The sequence below is a fragment of the Dromiciops gliroides genome, chromosome 1, assembly GCF_019393635.1.
Source record: "Dromiciops gliroides isolate mDroGli1 chromosome 1, mDroGli1.pri, whole genome shotgun sequence".
Lineage (NCBI taxonomy): Eukaryota > Metazoa > Chordata > Mammalia > Microbiotheria > Microbiotheriidae > Dromiciops > Dromiciops gliroides.
This window is the reverse complement of record NC_057861.1, coordinates 452,214,835-452,230,120: the sequence shown is the minus strand read 5'-3', so window position 1 is coordinate 452,230,120 and position 15,286 is coordinate 452,214,835. Positions and strand designations below refer to the sequence as shown.

General features: G+C 39.1%; 1 protein-coding gene across 1 annotated transcript in view; it reads left to right on the top strand.

The window, feature by feature from the left end:
* The first annotated feature begins 3,258 nt into the window (after nt 1–3,258).
* CETN3 (centrin 3) overlaps nt 3,259–15,286 on the top strand; it is a 44,967-nt gene continuing 32,939 nt past the window's right edge. The window contains exons 1-3 of the mRNA XM_043971768.1: nt 3,259–3,404; nt 5,800–5,935; nt 8,574–8,688. Coding sequence (XP_043827703.1) covers nt 3,388–3,404; nt 5,800–5,935; nt 8,574–8,688 — 268 coding nt within the window. The 5' untranslated portion in view covers nt 3,259–3,387. The remainder of the gene's footprint in view (nt 3,405–5,799; nt 5,936–8,573; nt 8,689–15,286) is intronic.

Below are 15,286 nucleotides of genomic sequence, written 5' to 3'. Positions count from 1 at the left end.
TGTCATGCTTCCCACTTACCAATGAAGTGAAACAAGGCTGTGTTCTTTATTTCTCCCATGCTTTTTAGCATGATATTTTCAGCAATGTTGTCAAATGCCTTCAACGAGGATGAACACAGCATCAAAGTCAGCCACCAAACTGATGATAAATTATTCGACTTGAAAGCACTACTGGCCAAGACTAAAATGGAGTATTGGTGCATGATTTTTTTTGTTTGCCAATGATTGTGCACTCAATGCAGCCTTTGAAGCTGACATGCAATAAAGTAGGGATTATCTGATGCTTGTGCTAAATCTGGCCTAACAATTAACACCAAAAAAGCACCGGTGCTCCACTAGCCTGAGCCACACCATCCATCCATGGACCCATCAGTTACAGCAAATGGAGTATTTTGAATATTGTGGATAAGTTCAATTACTTGTTCGTATTCTTTCCAGGGATGTACATATAGATGATGAGCTTAATGCATGTATTGCTACAGCTAGTTCAGTATTTGGGATGCTACAAAGGAAAGTGTGGGAGAAAAGAGGTATTAGACTGCCTACCAAATTGACGATCTACAGACCTTGTGCTGATCTCATTGTTGTATGCCTATGAAACCTGGACAGCATACTAGTGCCATGCCAGAAAACTGAATCAAGTCCATTTGAATTGTCTTAGGAAGATTCTGAAGATCACTTGGTACAATAAGGTACAGGACACTGAGGTACTTTTTTTTAAACAAAACTGCCAAGCATTCAAACTCTACTTCAGGGAGCACAATTCTAATGGGTTGGCCATGTTGTTTGAATGCCAAACATATACTTGGCTAAAAGATTATTTTATGGAGAACTCACACAAGAGAAGCACTCACACAGAAGTCAGAAGAAGTGATTCAAGGACACTCTCAAGCTCTCTTTGAAGAACTTTGGAATCAGTTGTGAGACATGGGAGACATTGTCATAGGACAGACAGCCCAGCATGGTGTGCCCTCATCAGAGCAGGTGTTGTGCTCTATGAGTAAAGAAGAAAGGATGTAGCTCAAAAGAAACTTGAGGAATGTGCAGACTTAAGAGCATCCATCCCAAGTATTCATATGGATTATTTGTACTTAACCTGTGGCAGAGCCTTCCAAGCTTATATTGGTCTGATTAGTCACAGGGATACACAATGCAATGTGACTAACATAGTGATGTCATTTTGGTTCTCTTTGAAACTGAAGGACACCAACCAACCATCACTGCGCTTCGATGGGGATAACAAATATGAAAAAGACAGGTCTAATATCTCTTACACATGATAGCTCTTCAAATATTTGAAGCCAGCTATTTTATAACTCCTGAGTTTTCTCTTATCCAGGCTAACCATGATTAGCTCATCAACCAATTGTTTAGTCTCGACCTACCTCCAAATCTCTCATTTCCAAGTTTCTTTCTACTCATTGTCACCAATCTAGTTCAGATCCTCAGCACCTTATGCCTAGGATATTGCAATCATTTTCTAATTTCCCCCTTCCATGTCTCTGTCCAGTCCAACTCTACAGCTGTGTAAAGAATTAATTGTTATTTGAGCTTTTTATGACCCCATCTTTTGGCTAGAATTTTAAAAAAACCTTAGCTCTTGCACTGTCCTGGGGCTCTGCAAACAGCATGGTGCTCCACCCACAGGTTGTAGCTGTCACCATGGCGCTGGCACCTCACATCATCACCACTCCCTGACACCTACATGGGCCTGGCAAAATCATGATTGGAAGCCCAGTGAGGGCAGTCATGTCACTGTCAGAGTTGCCAGCCAATTGGCTAGGGGCTATGTGTGGTCAGCCTGGAGTCTTCTGGGAAGAAGGGAGGTTTTTTGCCATTTTAGCTTGAAGCTGGAAGGCAACAGGACCCTGCTGTGTGTTCTCAGCTGATTCCTGGGGGGCAGTGGTGTTGTTCAGGTTGTATAATTTCCCTTTCTCCATTTTATTTCCTTTCCCTTAATCCCACTGATCCTGTTTGTGGTTTTTTAAGTTCATTCTTATTAAATAAATCCTGCTCTGTTTTGAGGGAGGCTGTTGGTCTCCTTCCTTGCCCCAATATTGTGGCAAGCTGCCTAGCTAACACTCCCGAATTAAAAATTGGTCCCTACAGCTGCCAATGCTTTCCCCAGAGCTCATGTCACTCCTCTACTCAATACAATACACTGGCTTTCTAATGACTCTAGGATCATATTTATCCCATCCTTTAAAATTTTTATTTCTAAGTTTCATATCTTAGGTAATTATTAGTACAGTAGCACTTGTATATAATTTATAAGCATATATATCTATTGGTGCCTGCTCATTTTTTTTTAATCCACTAAGGTGCACAATAAAAAACGGTAAGCAGGGACTGCCTGTCTTCTGCCTATTTGACCAGTACTTAATGAATGTTTATTGTTTGATCAAGACTATATCTACTTTTTCCTGTAGACTTAAAACTCGTCAAATTGAACTGAACTGAAATCCCCTTGCAGATTTGTCTGAGCTATGTCATTTGGGATCAGGAAGACCTAAGTTTAAATCCAGCCTCAGACATTTCTTATCTGTAGTGACCCTGGGTAAGTCACTTAACCTCTGATTGATTGACAAAATAGATCCATAAGGAAATGGCAAAGCACTCCAATATCTTTGCCGAGAAGAACCAGATTCAGACACGACTGAAAAACGACTCAATTAATGTCACTTGGAGAAAGGTTTGTGAAGCTCTTCACTGAAAGGCTTCCTTCATGGGAGTCCTTTTGGCGTTGTCTTCTTCAACTTTCCTCTCTTTACACAACGTTCTCCTTAGGCCCTATTCCTAAGATGTTGGAGGCCCCATCGCACTCTGGGGTTGAATGCTTAAAGAAACCATGCTGTGCACCCAGAATCTCTTTCCTTCTTCCTCTTTATCAAGTCTGCAGGATGGAATCGTGAGGGCGAATTTACCAGGCACGTTTAACGCCTCGCGCATTCTCTTCCGAGTGGTCGCGAGCACCACGCTCCGTCCTGCCCCAGCACCTTCCCGCTCCCCACTGTAACTGCCTCCCACCTCCCCGTTCTGACCGCCCCCGCAAAGAGTTTTGGGAAAACACATCCAGACTCTGATCCAACCAATCTAAAAGGGAAGGGAGGCGGGTGCAGATAGGAAAGTAGGGAAATCCTTGGGATTGACACACAACCCTGACCAATGAAAACCAGAGTTTAGCTTGGCTCCCGCCCAAGTAGACCTGAGGGAAAGGGACTTAAACCAATCGAGGCCGGGGGCGGGGGTGGTGTTTGTGGGGACCTCCCGGAGGCCGTGGTGTTTTGAGGAGGGCGTTTGGTCTTGTGTGGAAGGGCTGGAGGAAGCTTCCCTGCCAGGGGCGGGGGGTGATTTCGTTCGTGGCAAAAACCTTTGTCCGAGGAGAAAATGAGTTTAGCTCTGAGGTCTGTAAAGAGGGGGCGGCCTTGCTCCACCCTATCCCCCCACCCCCCCACCCCGGAGCGGGGTTCCACCGGCGGACTTGTGTGTGGGGGGGAGGGGAGCCGTGAAGAAGGGAGGGAGGGGAGTGAGGGGGCGGGAAGCCAGGCAGCCCGAGGAAGCCAAGAAACCTGTGACTAGGCCCCCTACGGTTAGACCGTTCTTCTCCCGGAGCTGGGTGAGGAGAAGCTGCAGGCGATGCAGGAGCCTGTTGGTTTCTCCGCGAAGCGCCCAGGACAGAGGCCCAGGCTCCGACCCCGAAGTGGGGAAGGGAGCGAAGTATCGCGAGAACTTGTGGCCCCGGGGCCGTTAGACGCCTGGGCCTCCTCCTCGGATAGCATTACAGACGCTTCATCTTACAGTCTGGCCAACCGGCCTTTAAAAAACAAAACAAAACAAAAACAAAACCGCCCCTGCCTCGGGTAGAACTCCTGTCCTCTGGCCATCTCCATCCCGATTTTTCTCTTGTCAGTCTTTTTTTTTTTTTCTTTTGGCCGCCTCTCATTCCCTCCTTCCCCATTCAGCTAATGGCCTTATCAGGAGCCGTACATTCAGAACCTGAAGAATCGAAGCGGGAAAAACCGCTTCTTGAGCCTTAACCTGTTACATGAATGTCAGATGTTAAAGTCGAGGTTCATAGATAAGTTTTTTTGGGGGTGGGGTGGGGCTGTGCCCAGAGGGTAATGAGGCGAAGCCTGTGAACCCCTTCTGAATGTAAAGGCATAAAATAAAGTTCTTAAGATTTACAAAGGAAACCAATAATTTTGAAATAATTGTCAAAATGTCAGCAAATGGATACTCTCCCCACTCCTTACCCAGGTTAAGAACCCTTTGTGAAAAGGGACGTCAGAAATCACCTAGTTTATCCTTTCATTCTTAAGGTGAAAAACAAGTCCAGAGGGGTGAAGTCCCATCTCACTCGTGTTAATAGCTAAGGGAATTTTAAACCTGGGACCTTTAATCGGAAATCCCGGATTCTTGACAGTTTCTGCCTTTCACTGTGTGCAAGGCACTAGAGTTACAAAAGCTTTTTTTTTTTTAAAGTGGCAGATTCCCCATATTCCATCGTTTACTCCACAAATTCGATTTCTTTATTATTTTTATTAAAAAGAACATCTCTCCTAATATCCTCAGAGAAACCTGATCTCTGATCTCCCATCTGTCTCTGCCTTTCTCTGTCTTCCCCACCCTAATACATCAAAGATTTTTACTGGTTTTTATCAACTGTTCTGCAGAGCAATAGTCAGAAACCTTTTGATGGGTTATCAGTGGTCAAAGGGAGCTATCACCTTGACCTTTTAAGTCAAGAAATTTTTCAGGCCTTAATTTTGAAGGTAGCACTATCCTCAGATACATAAAACTATGATTGATCTTCCTGTGAGATCTTGTTGTAATCACACCTACACTGTAGAAGTCATAACAAAATTATCTGTACTATAGGATTAGAAGCTGTACTAATTTAGCTATCTTAGAGTTTTTATTGAAAATTCTTTATCCTTTGAAAACTTGCTTGTTATAGTAATGCTACAGTCTAATTTCTTTGGAATTTTAGAAGTTTTGAATGACATTTTAAAAAGTCAGTTTAGACTTTTTTGATACTTCATTTCCATAACAGGATAAACCCAATTTCCTTTTTATCATATCAGCCTTTCCAGAAGAAGATACTGTCCTTCAGTTTAATATCTCAGGTTTTATTTGCTTTTTGTACATATATATTTACATATTAAATACATGGACATAATAACATTTTAGTTGATTTCTGTTACTCAGGGAATAACAAAATTATTCGATTAAATTATTTGATACAAAGATGAGTAATTAACTTTGTAGGCTAGTATGCCAAAATATTTGGTGTTAGTTGATTTCATGGTTCCCTTTATATTATTTTATATTGCTTAGGTAAAATAGAAATTAGTTTTAGCCGCAAACAAAAGTGATTCAATATCTAAGTTTCTTTTGATTGTCCTTAGAATTAGTTTTATATTAATTAATACTACAGAAGGCTGGGATGAGAGTTTAAATTTGGACAGTTTTTTATCGTGGCTTCAGAAAAGCAACTGTATCATATGAGTTCTAAGGCATTGCTTTATTTGCAGCAGTGTTAAGGAGAGAAGGAAAATTCTTAGTATGGTCTGTGACCTCCAGTTTTCTTGACTTTTATTTTGGGAGGCTGTATTGATAGCAGGGATGTGAGAGGGTATGAGAAGGCAATGAAGTCCTAAAAAAGCAATTTTTTCTATCTTCATTCTCTCAAAATGGTTTCAGAAATTTGGGAAATCATCCTGATATTTATTTGGTTACTTCCCCCCCCCCCCATTCTTATTTCACAAGATTTTCTGTTTTCTCTTTTTCATGTCATAGAAATGAGCTTGCAGTAGACAAAACAAAAAGAAAAAAAAGACGAGAGCTGTCTGAAGAACAGAAGCAAGAAATAAAAGATGCTTTTGAATTATTTGATACAGACAAAGATGAAGCAATAGACTATCATGAATTGAAGGTAAAAGTAATTCTTTTAAAGTTGGTTTGTATCTATTGGCAGTGACCTGAAAACTACTTTCTATCTAATTTATACTATTTTTAGAACTCAACCATTAAGATATAGCTTTCGAAGGATTGCACCATGTTATTTAATGGTATCCTAACACATTGTTTTTTAGGAAGTAATTTTTACATAGTGAGATCAGTCATTCAGCAAGCATTTAGTATTACACCTGCTATGTATCAGGCTATATGCTAGGCCTTGGGGATATACAAATTAACAGCATTTAAATTATAAAAGACCATTACAATTTAAAAGTACATACTTTTCAGTAATAATATCAGAGGATTTTAAAATGTTAATCTGCAAGAGATTATCACTTAAGTATTCTTTGGCAGTTAAAAAGTTTTTGTTTTCAAAGTCTCTGCTCTTAATTAAGCCTAAATTCTTGGATATTTTGCTTTTGAAAGTCTGATACACACACATAGACACAAACACACACACACTTGCAGTTATACACCGGCATGAACACGGTATCTCGTGCGTATATGGGATTTTAAAAGTCTGACTTTTGGTATACTGAACCCTTGTGCATGTACACATGCATGTATATGATTTCAGCATCACACTCTAGTAAAGAGTAAAGACTAATATTATTGATGCTTATGGAAAGAAATGTTTAAATATGAATTGATAATAGATAGCATTTTTATGGCATTTTAACATTGCAAAGCATTTTATATACATTATCTTATTTGATCCTCTACAATCTTGTGGAGTAGGTGCTACTATTATGCCCATTTGACAGGCTAGGAGTTTTGCCTAGGATCACCAGCTAGCAACTTTCAGAAACACCATTTAAACTCATATCTAACTGAATCTAAGTTCAGCATTATCCATTTTTTTTTTTTTTGTGAGGCATTTGGGGTTGAGTGACTTGCCCAGGGTCACACAGCTAGTGTCACATGTCTGAGGCTGCATTTGAACTCAGGCCCTCCTGAATCCAGGGATGGTGCTTTATCCCCTGCACCACCTAGCTGCCCCTCAGCATTATCCATTATGCCACTTCGTAGCCCTTCATTAATTTAATTTACAAATATGAAGGGAATCTGGAATTATGTGTTTGTGCGTGTGTGTGTGTGTGTGTGTGTGTGGGGGGGGGGGAATCTTTTGCTTGAAGAGATGGAAAAATGGCATTTGTTGGGTGCTTGTATTGTCATAGTCTTATGGGAAAGTAAAGTAAAATTGTGCACAAATATTTAAATATGATTACTGTAATCACTTTAAATAGTAAATAATTGCAAAAACAATTTTAGGACAGTTATTTTTTTGAGTAGGTTAGGGAGCTTTCCATATTCTCATTGAGAAAAGTTATAACTTTTGGAATGAGAACATTAAGTTGACTTCTAGTACACCTGAGTTCTAGTCCTGGCTATGACACTGTATGACCTTTGGCAAGCCCACTCTTACCCTTTTTGGACTTCAGTTTGAGGAGGTTGCCTCAAGAGGATGCTTCAATAATGACATGCCCTTTATTATCTGCCCTGTTTATTGCCATCAGTAAATGGTCTTTCTGAAATGCTATACATTTAGTAATTTTTAAAAACTAATTAATTCATTCATTCATTTTGGGGGGGCAGTGAGGGTTAAGTGACTTGCCCAGGGACACACAGCTAGTGTCAAGTGTCTGAGGTTGGATTTGAACTCAATTCCTCCTGAGTCCGAGGCTGGTACTTTATCCACTGCACCACTTAGCTGTCCCTACATTTAGTCATGAAACTAGCCCTACTCAAAAACCTTCAGTGAGCCCCCACAGACTGTAGACTCTTTAGTCTTGCATTTAAAATCTTTTCTTTTTTAGTTCCAGTCTACTTTCCCAGATTTTTTCCACATTCCCCTCCCCATCCTTTCCCCCCTTCCCCAACCTTTCCCGCCTCCCCCAAGTCTCCCTTTTAGGCATATTTATCCTTTTATATCCTAAATAAACCTTGTGCCTTTCTGTCTGTTTACCTTTGCTTGCTCTCTTCTCTTTACCTTAGATGACCTTAAAATCCCTCCCTATCCCAGTCTTTCAACTAAGATGGTTCTGTCCTCCATGTAAACTTTATAGCATATATCCTGGGCTCTTATGATTATTGGACAAATTACTTAGCCTTTGTAAACCTTAGTATCATCTTTAAAATAGGGACAATAATATTTGTAAGGAAAGCTCTTTTTAAATGATTAAGTGGTATATACATGTGTTATTATTGTTATTTACTTTTTAAACTTAATTTTCAATTTGTCATGTTTGCCTGATTTATGAGCTCTTTGAAGGGAGGAAGATATATATCTAGCACAGTGTTTTTGAACACAGTAGTTAAGCAAGAAGTATTTATTGGTAGAGTTATAGAGAAACTTATATATCATGAGATGTCATGTTGCTTCACTAGTGGAAGCAACTGTTAAAACAGTTTTATTAGTTAATTTTTTGGAATTAAAAGTGTGTTATCTATATTTTATTTTTCTTTGTTTTATTGGTCTGATATTCATCTATGTGTAGTTTTTGTCTTTTAAAATTAGAAATCTTTGTTTTTTTTAAAGGATTGGAGAAGAAAAATGTATACCTCTTTCATTTTTGTAGCTTGTAGTTTGTATTTCTGTTTTATTCCAAAAGGTGGCAATGAGAGCCTTGGGGTTTGATGTGAAAAAAGCAGATGTACTAAAGATTCTTAAAGATTATGACCGAGAATCCACAGGAAAAATCACCTTTGAAGATTTTAATGAAGTTGGTATGTATTTTATTATTTATATTCAGAAATGAATAAGAAATTAGCCTGGTTCAGAACTTTACAGGAAAAGAGATCTTTTGTTATTTTTCTCGTTTCTGTTAATTTTGTTGTTGTTACAAAATGCAATATTTTTTAATTTAAGTAGTTATGTGGAAGAATGAAGTGATCTTACTAATTTTTTTTTTCTGTAAGAAGACTGCAGTTTTGTTGTGGGTCATTTAAAATTTTTTTGGTCTGTTTTATTCTGAAGACTAAATTGTAATAAAATTAATATATAGGGAAATTTCAAAATGCATAAGAAACAATTTTTATAATGTATATTTTATGTGTAATTAAATAACAGAAGTATCTTAAATAGTTATCCTTTGCTTTTGGATTTGGCACATTGAATTTCTAGAATATTTAAAAACAGAAATATTGTCTGACTCCCCCTCCCCCTCCCTTCCTTTTCTTGATTCTTTGTTAACATTTGTCTTGCCATTACAATCTAGGGGTCTTTTCTAGCCTCTACTTTTCAAAGACACAATGTTGATATGAAGGCTTGAGGAAAAGCTCACTCTTAATTGTGGGGGAAAGTATTAGGTGTGGTACAAAAACCAATGATGCTTAAAAGTAGTTTTGGTGTAGTATAACTCAGTGAGAGGTAGAGGAAAGAAATTTTTTTCAAAAGTTACATAGTAGATAATTTTATATACTAGACTAAATATGCTAAGTAAAGATAGTTACTTGACATTTAAAAATATTCCAGGGGGCTGCTAGGTGGCACAGTGGATAAAGCACCGGCCCTGGATTCAGGAGTACCTGAGTTCAAATCCGGCCTCAGACACTTGACACTTACTAGCTGTGTGACCCTGGGCAAGTCACTTAACCCCCATTGCCCCGCAAAAAAAAAAAAAATATTCCAGATGGTTTGGTGGCTAGTTGTTGACACTCAGTACTTTTTGACACCTAGAGACAATAATTGGCATTAGGCCTGTGACAATAACCTCTTAAAAAATTCTTAGAGTAAAATATTTAATCTGTTTACTTTGATTCTGACTATAGAATTCCAAAACTCTTGGAAATATAGATATTTTTCATAATGAAATACTAGTTTACTTTGAACTCAACTCCCTTGAAGTTGTTTTTTAGCAATTGTTCTTCTCATCCCTTCCCAACAAGCTTTAAAAAAAAGTGGGATAATTGCCCTATTATACAGAGTGGTTCAAAAGTCATGAATATTTAATAACTCCTTTATTTTTTAAAAATTTATAACACCGTAGCATCATATACTATATATATATATAGGACATGAATTTACATTATATGTGAAAATCAAATCTCATAAATGGTGGCAAATAAAGAAAAAATAAGTTTCAAAAAGTTCTTAAAACATCAGACCCCTTCATGACTTTTGGTCCACCCTGTAGTAGGTGCTCAATACATGGTTTATGTTATTGAATATAGTAGTAATCAGTATATTAATTAACCAGTATTTGTATCCACTACAGGTATAACACTGCTAAAGCCCTGTAGGAGATTTAAAAAAATAGTATGTTACAAACTGCACTGTTAAGAACTTACAGTTTTGTTAGAGACAAGACTTAATACCCACTAAATAGTTTAGTAACAGGTCAAGATGGAATATGATTACATGTTAAAGTGGTATAGATCTATCATTAAGCTATAGACATTCTAAGGGGAAAGGCTCTCTTAGGCTGGTTTAACTAGTGAGAATTTATAGATAAACTGAGATGTAAAATGCTGGTTGATTAGTGAAGATTTGGCTAGGTACAGGGAAGTTTGGAAAGTATCAATGCAACAGGCATTGTGTACCTACTATGTGTAAGACACTGTTCCAGATGCTGAGAATGCAAAGACAAAATAAAATTTGTCATTCCCTCTATGAATTTATATTCTACTGGGAGTTACTACACCATTTACACAGTTAAGTAAATAGATGATAATTTAATGATTGAGCAAACATTCACAGCTGGGATAGAGGGGATTAAGAAAGATTTCCCACCAGAGGTAGCATGCAAGCTGTGCCTTGAAGGACACTAGGATTCTAAGAGGCAAAAGTGAGGAGGTAATATATTTTAGACAGCAAAAGCCCAGAAATAAGAAATGGCCCAGTAAGTAGGCCATTAGGCTATTTTAGCTGAAATGTCGATCAACAGAATCAATTTGAAATCATTCTTTGTAAGGTAGGTGGAGCTAGATGATTGGTATTGTTAAGCTGTGTACACTTGTGACCTCAGTTCTATTTTCTTGGCAGAGATACTAGAGTGATTTGCAGTTTCCTTCTCCAAGGTCCTGATTTTGCAGTTGAGGCACTTGAAGCACTTGCTCAATTCACATAGCTAATAAGTGTCTGAAGCTGGATTTAAATTCAGGTCTTTCTGACTCCAGGCCCAGAACTCTGGCCAGTGTGCCACCTCCCTGCCTAGAGCTAGATGATAGAGTGCTTTAAATGTTAGAAGTCTTTTACTTAGAAGCAGTAAGGAGCCACTGAACTCTTTTATTTTGAAAAAGATATTTCTTTCCTTTACCTCTCGCTGAGTACACTATGCCTGAATTACTTTTTTTTTTTTAAGTGAGGCAACTGGGGTTAAGTGACTTGCCCAGGGTCACACAGCTAGAAAGTGTTAAGTGTCTGAGGCCAGATTTGAACTCAGGTACTCCTGATTCCAGAGCCGGTGCTCTATCGACTGCGCCACCTAGCTGCCCCCCTGAATTACTTTTAAGCATTATTGGTTTTTCTACCATACCTTAATACTTTATCCGGAGGAGTAAGCAGGGGAGTAGCATGGGCAAATCTATATTTTTGATGATAAACAATAATATTCAAATACTAATAATAGCATTTATATAACATTTTAAAGATTTGCATAGTGCTTTACATATATTATCTTTTTTGATCCTCATTATACTTTGAGAGGTAGGTGCTATTATTATCCCATTTTACAAAGGAGAAAACTAAGGCTGATAGTTAAGTGACCTGCCCAGGATTACACAGTAAGTGTCCGAGGTAGAATTTAAACAGGTCTTTCTTTGTTTGGGGCCAGAAACCCATCTGCTCTGCCACCTAGCTGCCACCTAATTAGGCAACTTTATGGAGGATAAATTGGAGAAGAGAGAGACTAGAAACAGGCATGCCTATTTAGGAGAGGCTGCTGTAGTCCAGGTTAGAGGTGATGGACTGACCTAGGGAAGCAAATGAATAGAAAAAAGAGGATAGTTTTAAGACATATTATAGTGGTAAAACCAACAAACATATTACAAACGATTGGATATAGATGAAGGTGTGACTCCAGGGTTCTGAACCTGGGTGACTAGGAGAATGGTTCCTTCAGCAGAGGGAAGTTAAGGGCAAGTTTAGAAGGAGAGAGAAGTTCAGATGCAATTGGCATCTAAAATTCAGCAAATCCCAATGGTACAACTCAAAGGCAGCTGGTAATGTGGGACTGGAATTCAGGGGAGAGATTAGAACTGGACTTATACAAATGATCTATCTGCATAGAGGTGATAAAGCTGATGACAGAGAGAGAACATACCAATAGAGAGAGTATCGTGGTTCAGAGTGGTGAGGACCCCCAAATTTACCAGGTAGGAGATGAGTGATACAGCAAAGTAGGTGTAGAAGATCAGACAGATAGACAGAGAAGTCGGAGATAGCAGTGTCATGAAAACCAAAGGAGGGAGAGGGTGGTTGACTGTGTCAAAAGATTCAAAGAGGTCACTTAGGATGAGGAATGAGAAAGGGCCATATAGCAATTGAGCGAAGAAAGATTTGGAACCCTTAGAAAAAGCTATTTGAGAATTTTTGGTTTTGGTGATTAAATTCACAATAATGAGGAAAATTTAATTTAAAAATGAGAAAACAGTAGCGGAGTTGGATGTCAGATTTACAATCTGGCAACCTAATCGGGGCTAAGAAGTCAGTAGGCAGTGAGGTCATAGAAGCAAACAGTGTAGATGGCTCTTTATAGGAGTTTAGCTGTTGAAGTGAGATGAAATAGATATAGGATGATCAGAATGTCAGGACTAAGAAAAGGCTTAAGATAGGAGAGACCTAGGCATGTATTTAAGTGGCATGGAAGGGAGTTAATAAGGAGAGATTGAGGATGAGACAGGGAGTTATGTGGGGTAGAATAGGATCTAGGACAGAAATAGAAGGTTTAACCATCTATTCTTCAGAGATGAGAATATGAGGGATGATAATGGGGTTCAAAGATATGATCAAAGGGAGGAATTTCAGAGTTTGAGGATCATGAAGGCAGCACAGGTCTAGGTGTTGATGTGAGACTACCAATGCTACCATGCCTGTGGATAGCTTAAAAATAGAGCAACTCATGGGAGTTGTTGATGAACTGAGAGACTAAAGTATTTCCAAGGAAAGAGTATCACATGAACATTGGGAGAAGAGTATAGATTAAAACTGATGTGGTTGGAGAATTCCAAATGAGGAAAAAAGTAGCTGGAGTAGAAGGTTCCTTAATGGGGCATAATGGGAAGTAAAGTTTTAAAGGTAGCAGACCTTAAAAACCAAACTGAGGAGTTTGGATTTTATCTTGTGTGTGTCAGGATTCCATGATCTCTTGCCAGGTGTGTCTATATGAATAAGGAAGGGCTAGGAAAATGTTAAAAATGTAAATGATGTTTGTGACACAGCATTATCACTGCCTAGCTCTGTGGTATATGTTATGCCTTAATACTTTTAGCAACTTACAGTACAGCTAACTGCACAAGACTGTCTCCAGGGAAACATACAACACAAGGAAAATACTAATATAGACACCCTGGAAAGCCACGTAGGTAATCAGACACCCCAGAGCTAAACTGTTTAGCTGTAAAGGTCCCATCTGGCTCTCTTTTTCTTTTTCCTTTCAGCAGTCAGCTTTGCTACCTAAGAGCCATTTTAAGAGACATGAGTTCAGAAGCCTGAGCTATTACCTTTGTTTTGATCAGCTGGCCAAAGGCAGTCTCAGAGGGGGAGAGAAGCTACCCCCTTTTTCAATCCTTTTGATAGCAAGTTGTTACCTTTCTTCCCAATAGAAAAATATACTGCTTGGCTTATTGTGTTGTATGGTGGGTATATGTGAGCTATTGAAAGTTTTTTAGTAGTAGAGTGACATCTTAAAAGTGATATAGCTTTAATTGGTGAGGAAAATACTGGGGGCAGGGAGGCCAGTTAAGTGATAATTCTAAAAATCCAAGTATGGGAAAATGAAGACCCAAACTAGAGAGATCCTAGTGTGACCAGAGAAGAAAGGATGAAGAAGATACACTCTGAGAGAAGAAGAGGCACTTCTACATGGCTGATTGATTGCTTAATAGGAGATGGAGAAGTAAAAGTTAAAAGCAAATCAATCAAACGTGTGTTAAGAGCCTACTATGTGTTAGGCATTGTGCTAACTGGGGATACAAAAAGAGAAAGCAGTCCTTGTTCTTAAGGAGCCTACCCTGTAATGGGGGAGACAGCATGTACACAAAGCAAGTTATATACAGGATAGGAAACAAAAGAAGGAAAGCACTGGATTTAAGAGGAGCAAGAGAAGGCTTTCTATACAAGGTGGAATTTTAATTAGAATTTAAAGGAAGTTGGGGAAGTCATTAGAGTGGAAAAGGTAGAGCATTCCAGAATGTTTTGAACTGAGAGATAGAATGTTTTGTTCATGGACCAGCCAGGAGGCCAGTGTCACTGGATTGAAGAGTACCTATTAGGGAGTAAGGTTATGAAGAACTTTTAATGTCATAGTATTTTGTTTGCTCCTGGGAGGCAACTGGAAGCCATTGGAATGTATGTGTTTTGGGAAAAACTATAGTGGCTGAATGGAGAATGGATCAAAGTTGGGGAAAAAACTTGAGGGAGACAGCCCTACCATTGGCTGATGCAGTAATTAAAGTGTGAGGTGATGAAGGCCTGCACTAGAGTGGTGGCAGTGTCAGAGGACAGAAGTGGATGTATAGGAGAGATGTTGCAAAAGTGAAATGGACAGGCTTTGGCAACAGATTGGATATGGTGGGGTGAGAGATAGTGGGGAATCCTGGATGACTCCTGGGTTGAGAGCCTGAAGTTCTGGGAGGATGGTGTTACCCTTTTCAGTAACAGGGAAGGTGGTTGGGGAGAATTTAGGGGGAAGGATAATGACTTCTGTCTTGGACATATTGAGTTCAGGTTGTCTGCTGGACATCCAGTTCAAGATGCCTGAAAGGCAACTCGAAATGCAAAATTGGAGGTCAGCAGAGAAATTGGGACAGGAAAGTTAGATTTGAAAATCATCAGCTTAGAGATAGTAATTAAATCCATGGGAGCTGATGAGGTCACTAAGTGAAGTAGTATAGAGGCAGCAGAGAAGAGTACCCTGGACAGAAACCCTGGGGGACACCTTCAGTTAGAGGGCATGATTGGGATGAGGATCTAGCAAAGCAAGAGGTCAGATGGGTAGGAGAAACAGGAGAGAGTGGTGTCCCAAAAATGTAGAGAGAAGAGAGAATCAAGGAGGTGAGAATGAGTGATCAACAGTTTCAGGCTGTAGAGAGGTTAAGGAGAATGAGGATTGAGAAAGAGCCATTGGATTTGACAACCAAGATCATTAGTTATTATTATTAGATC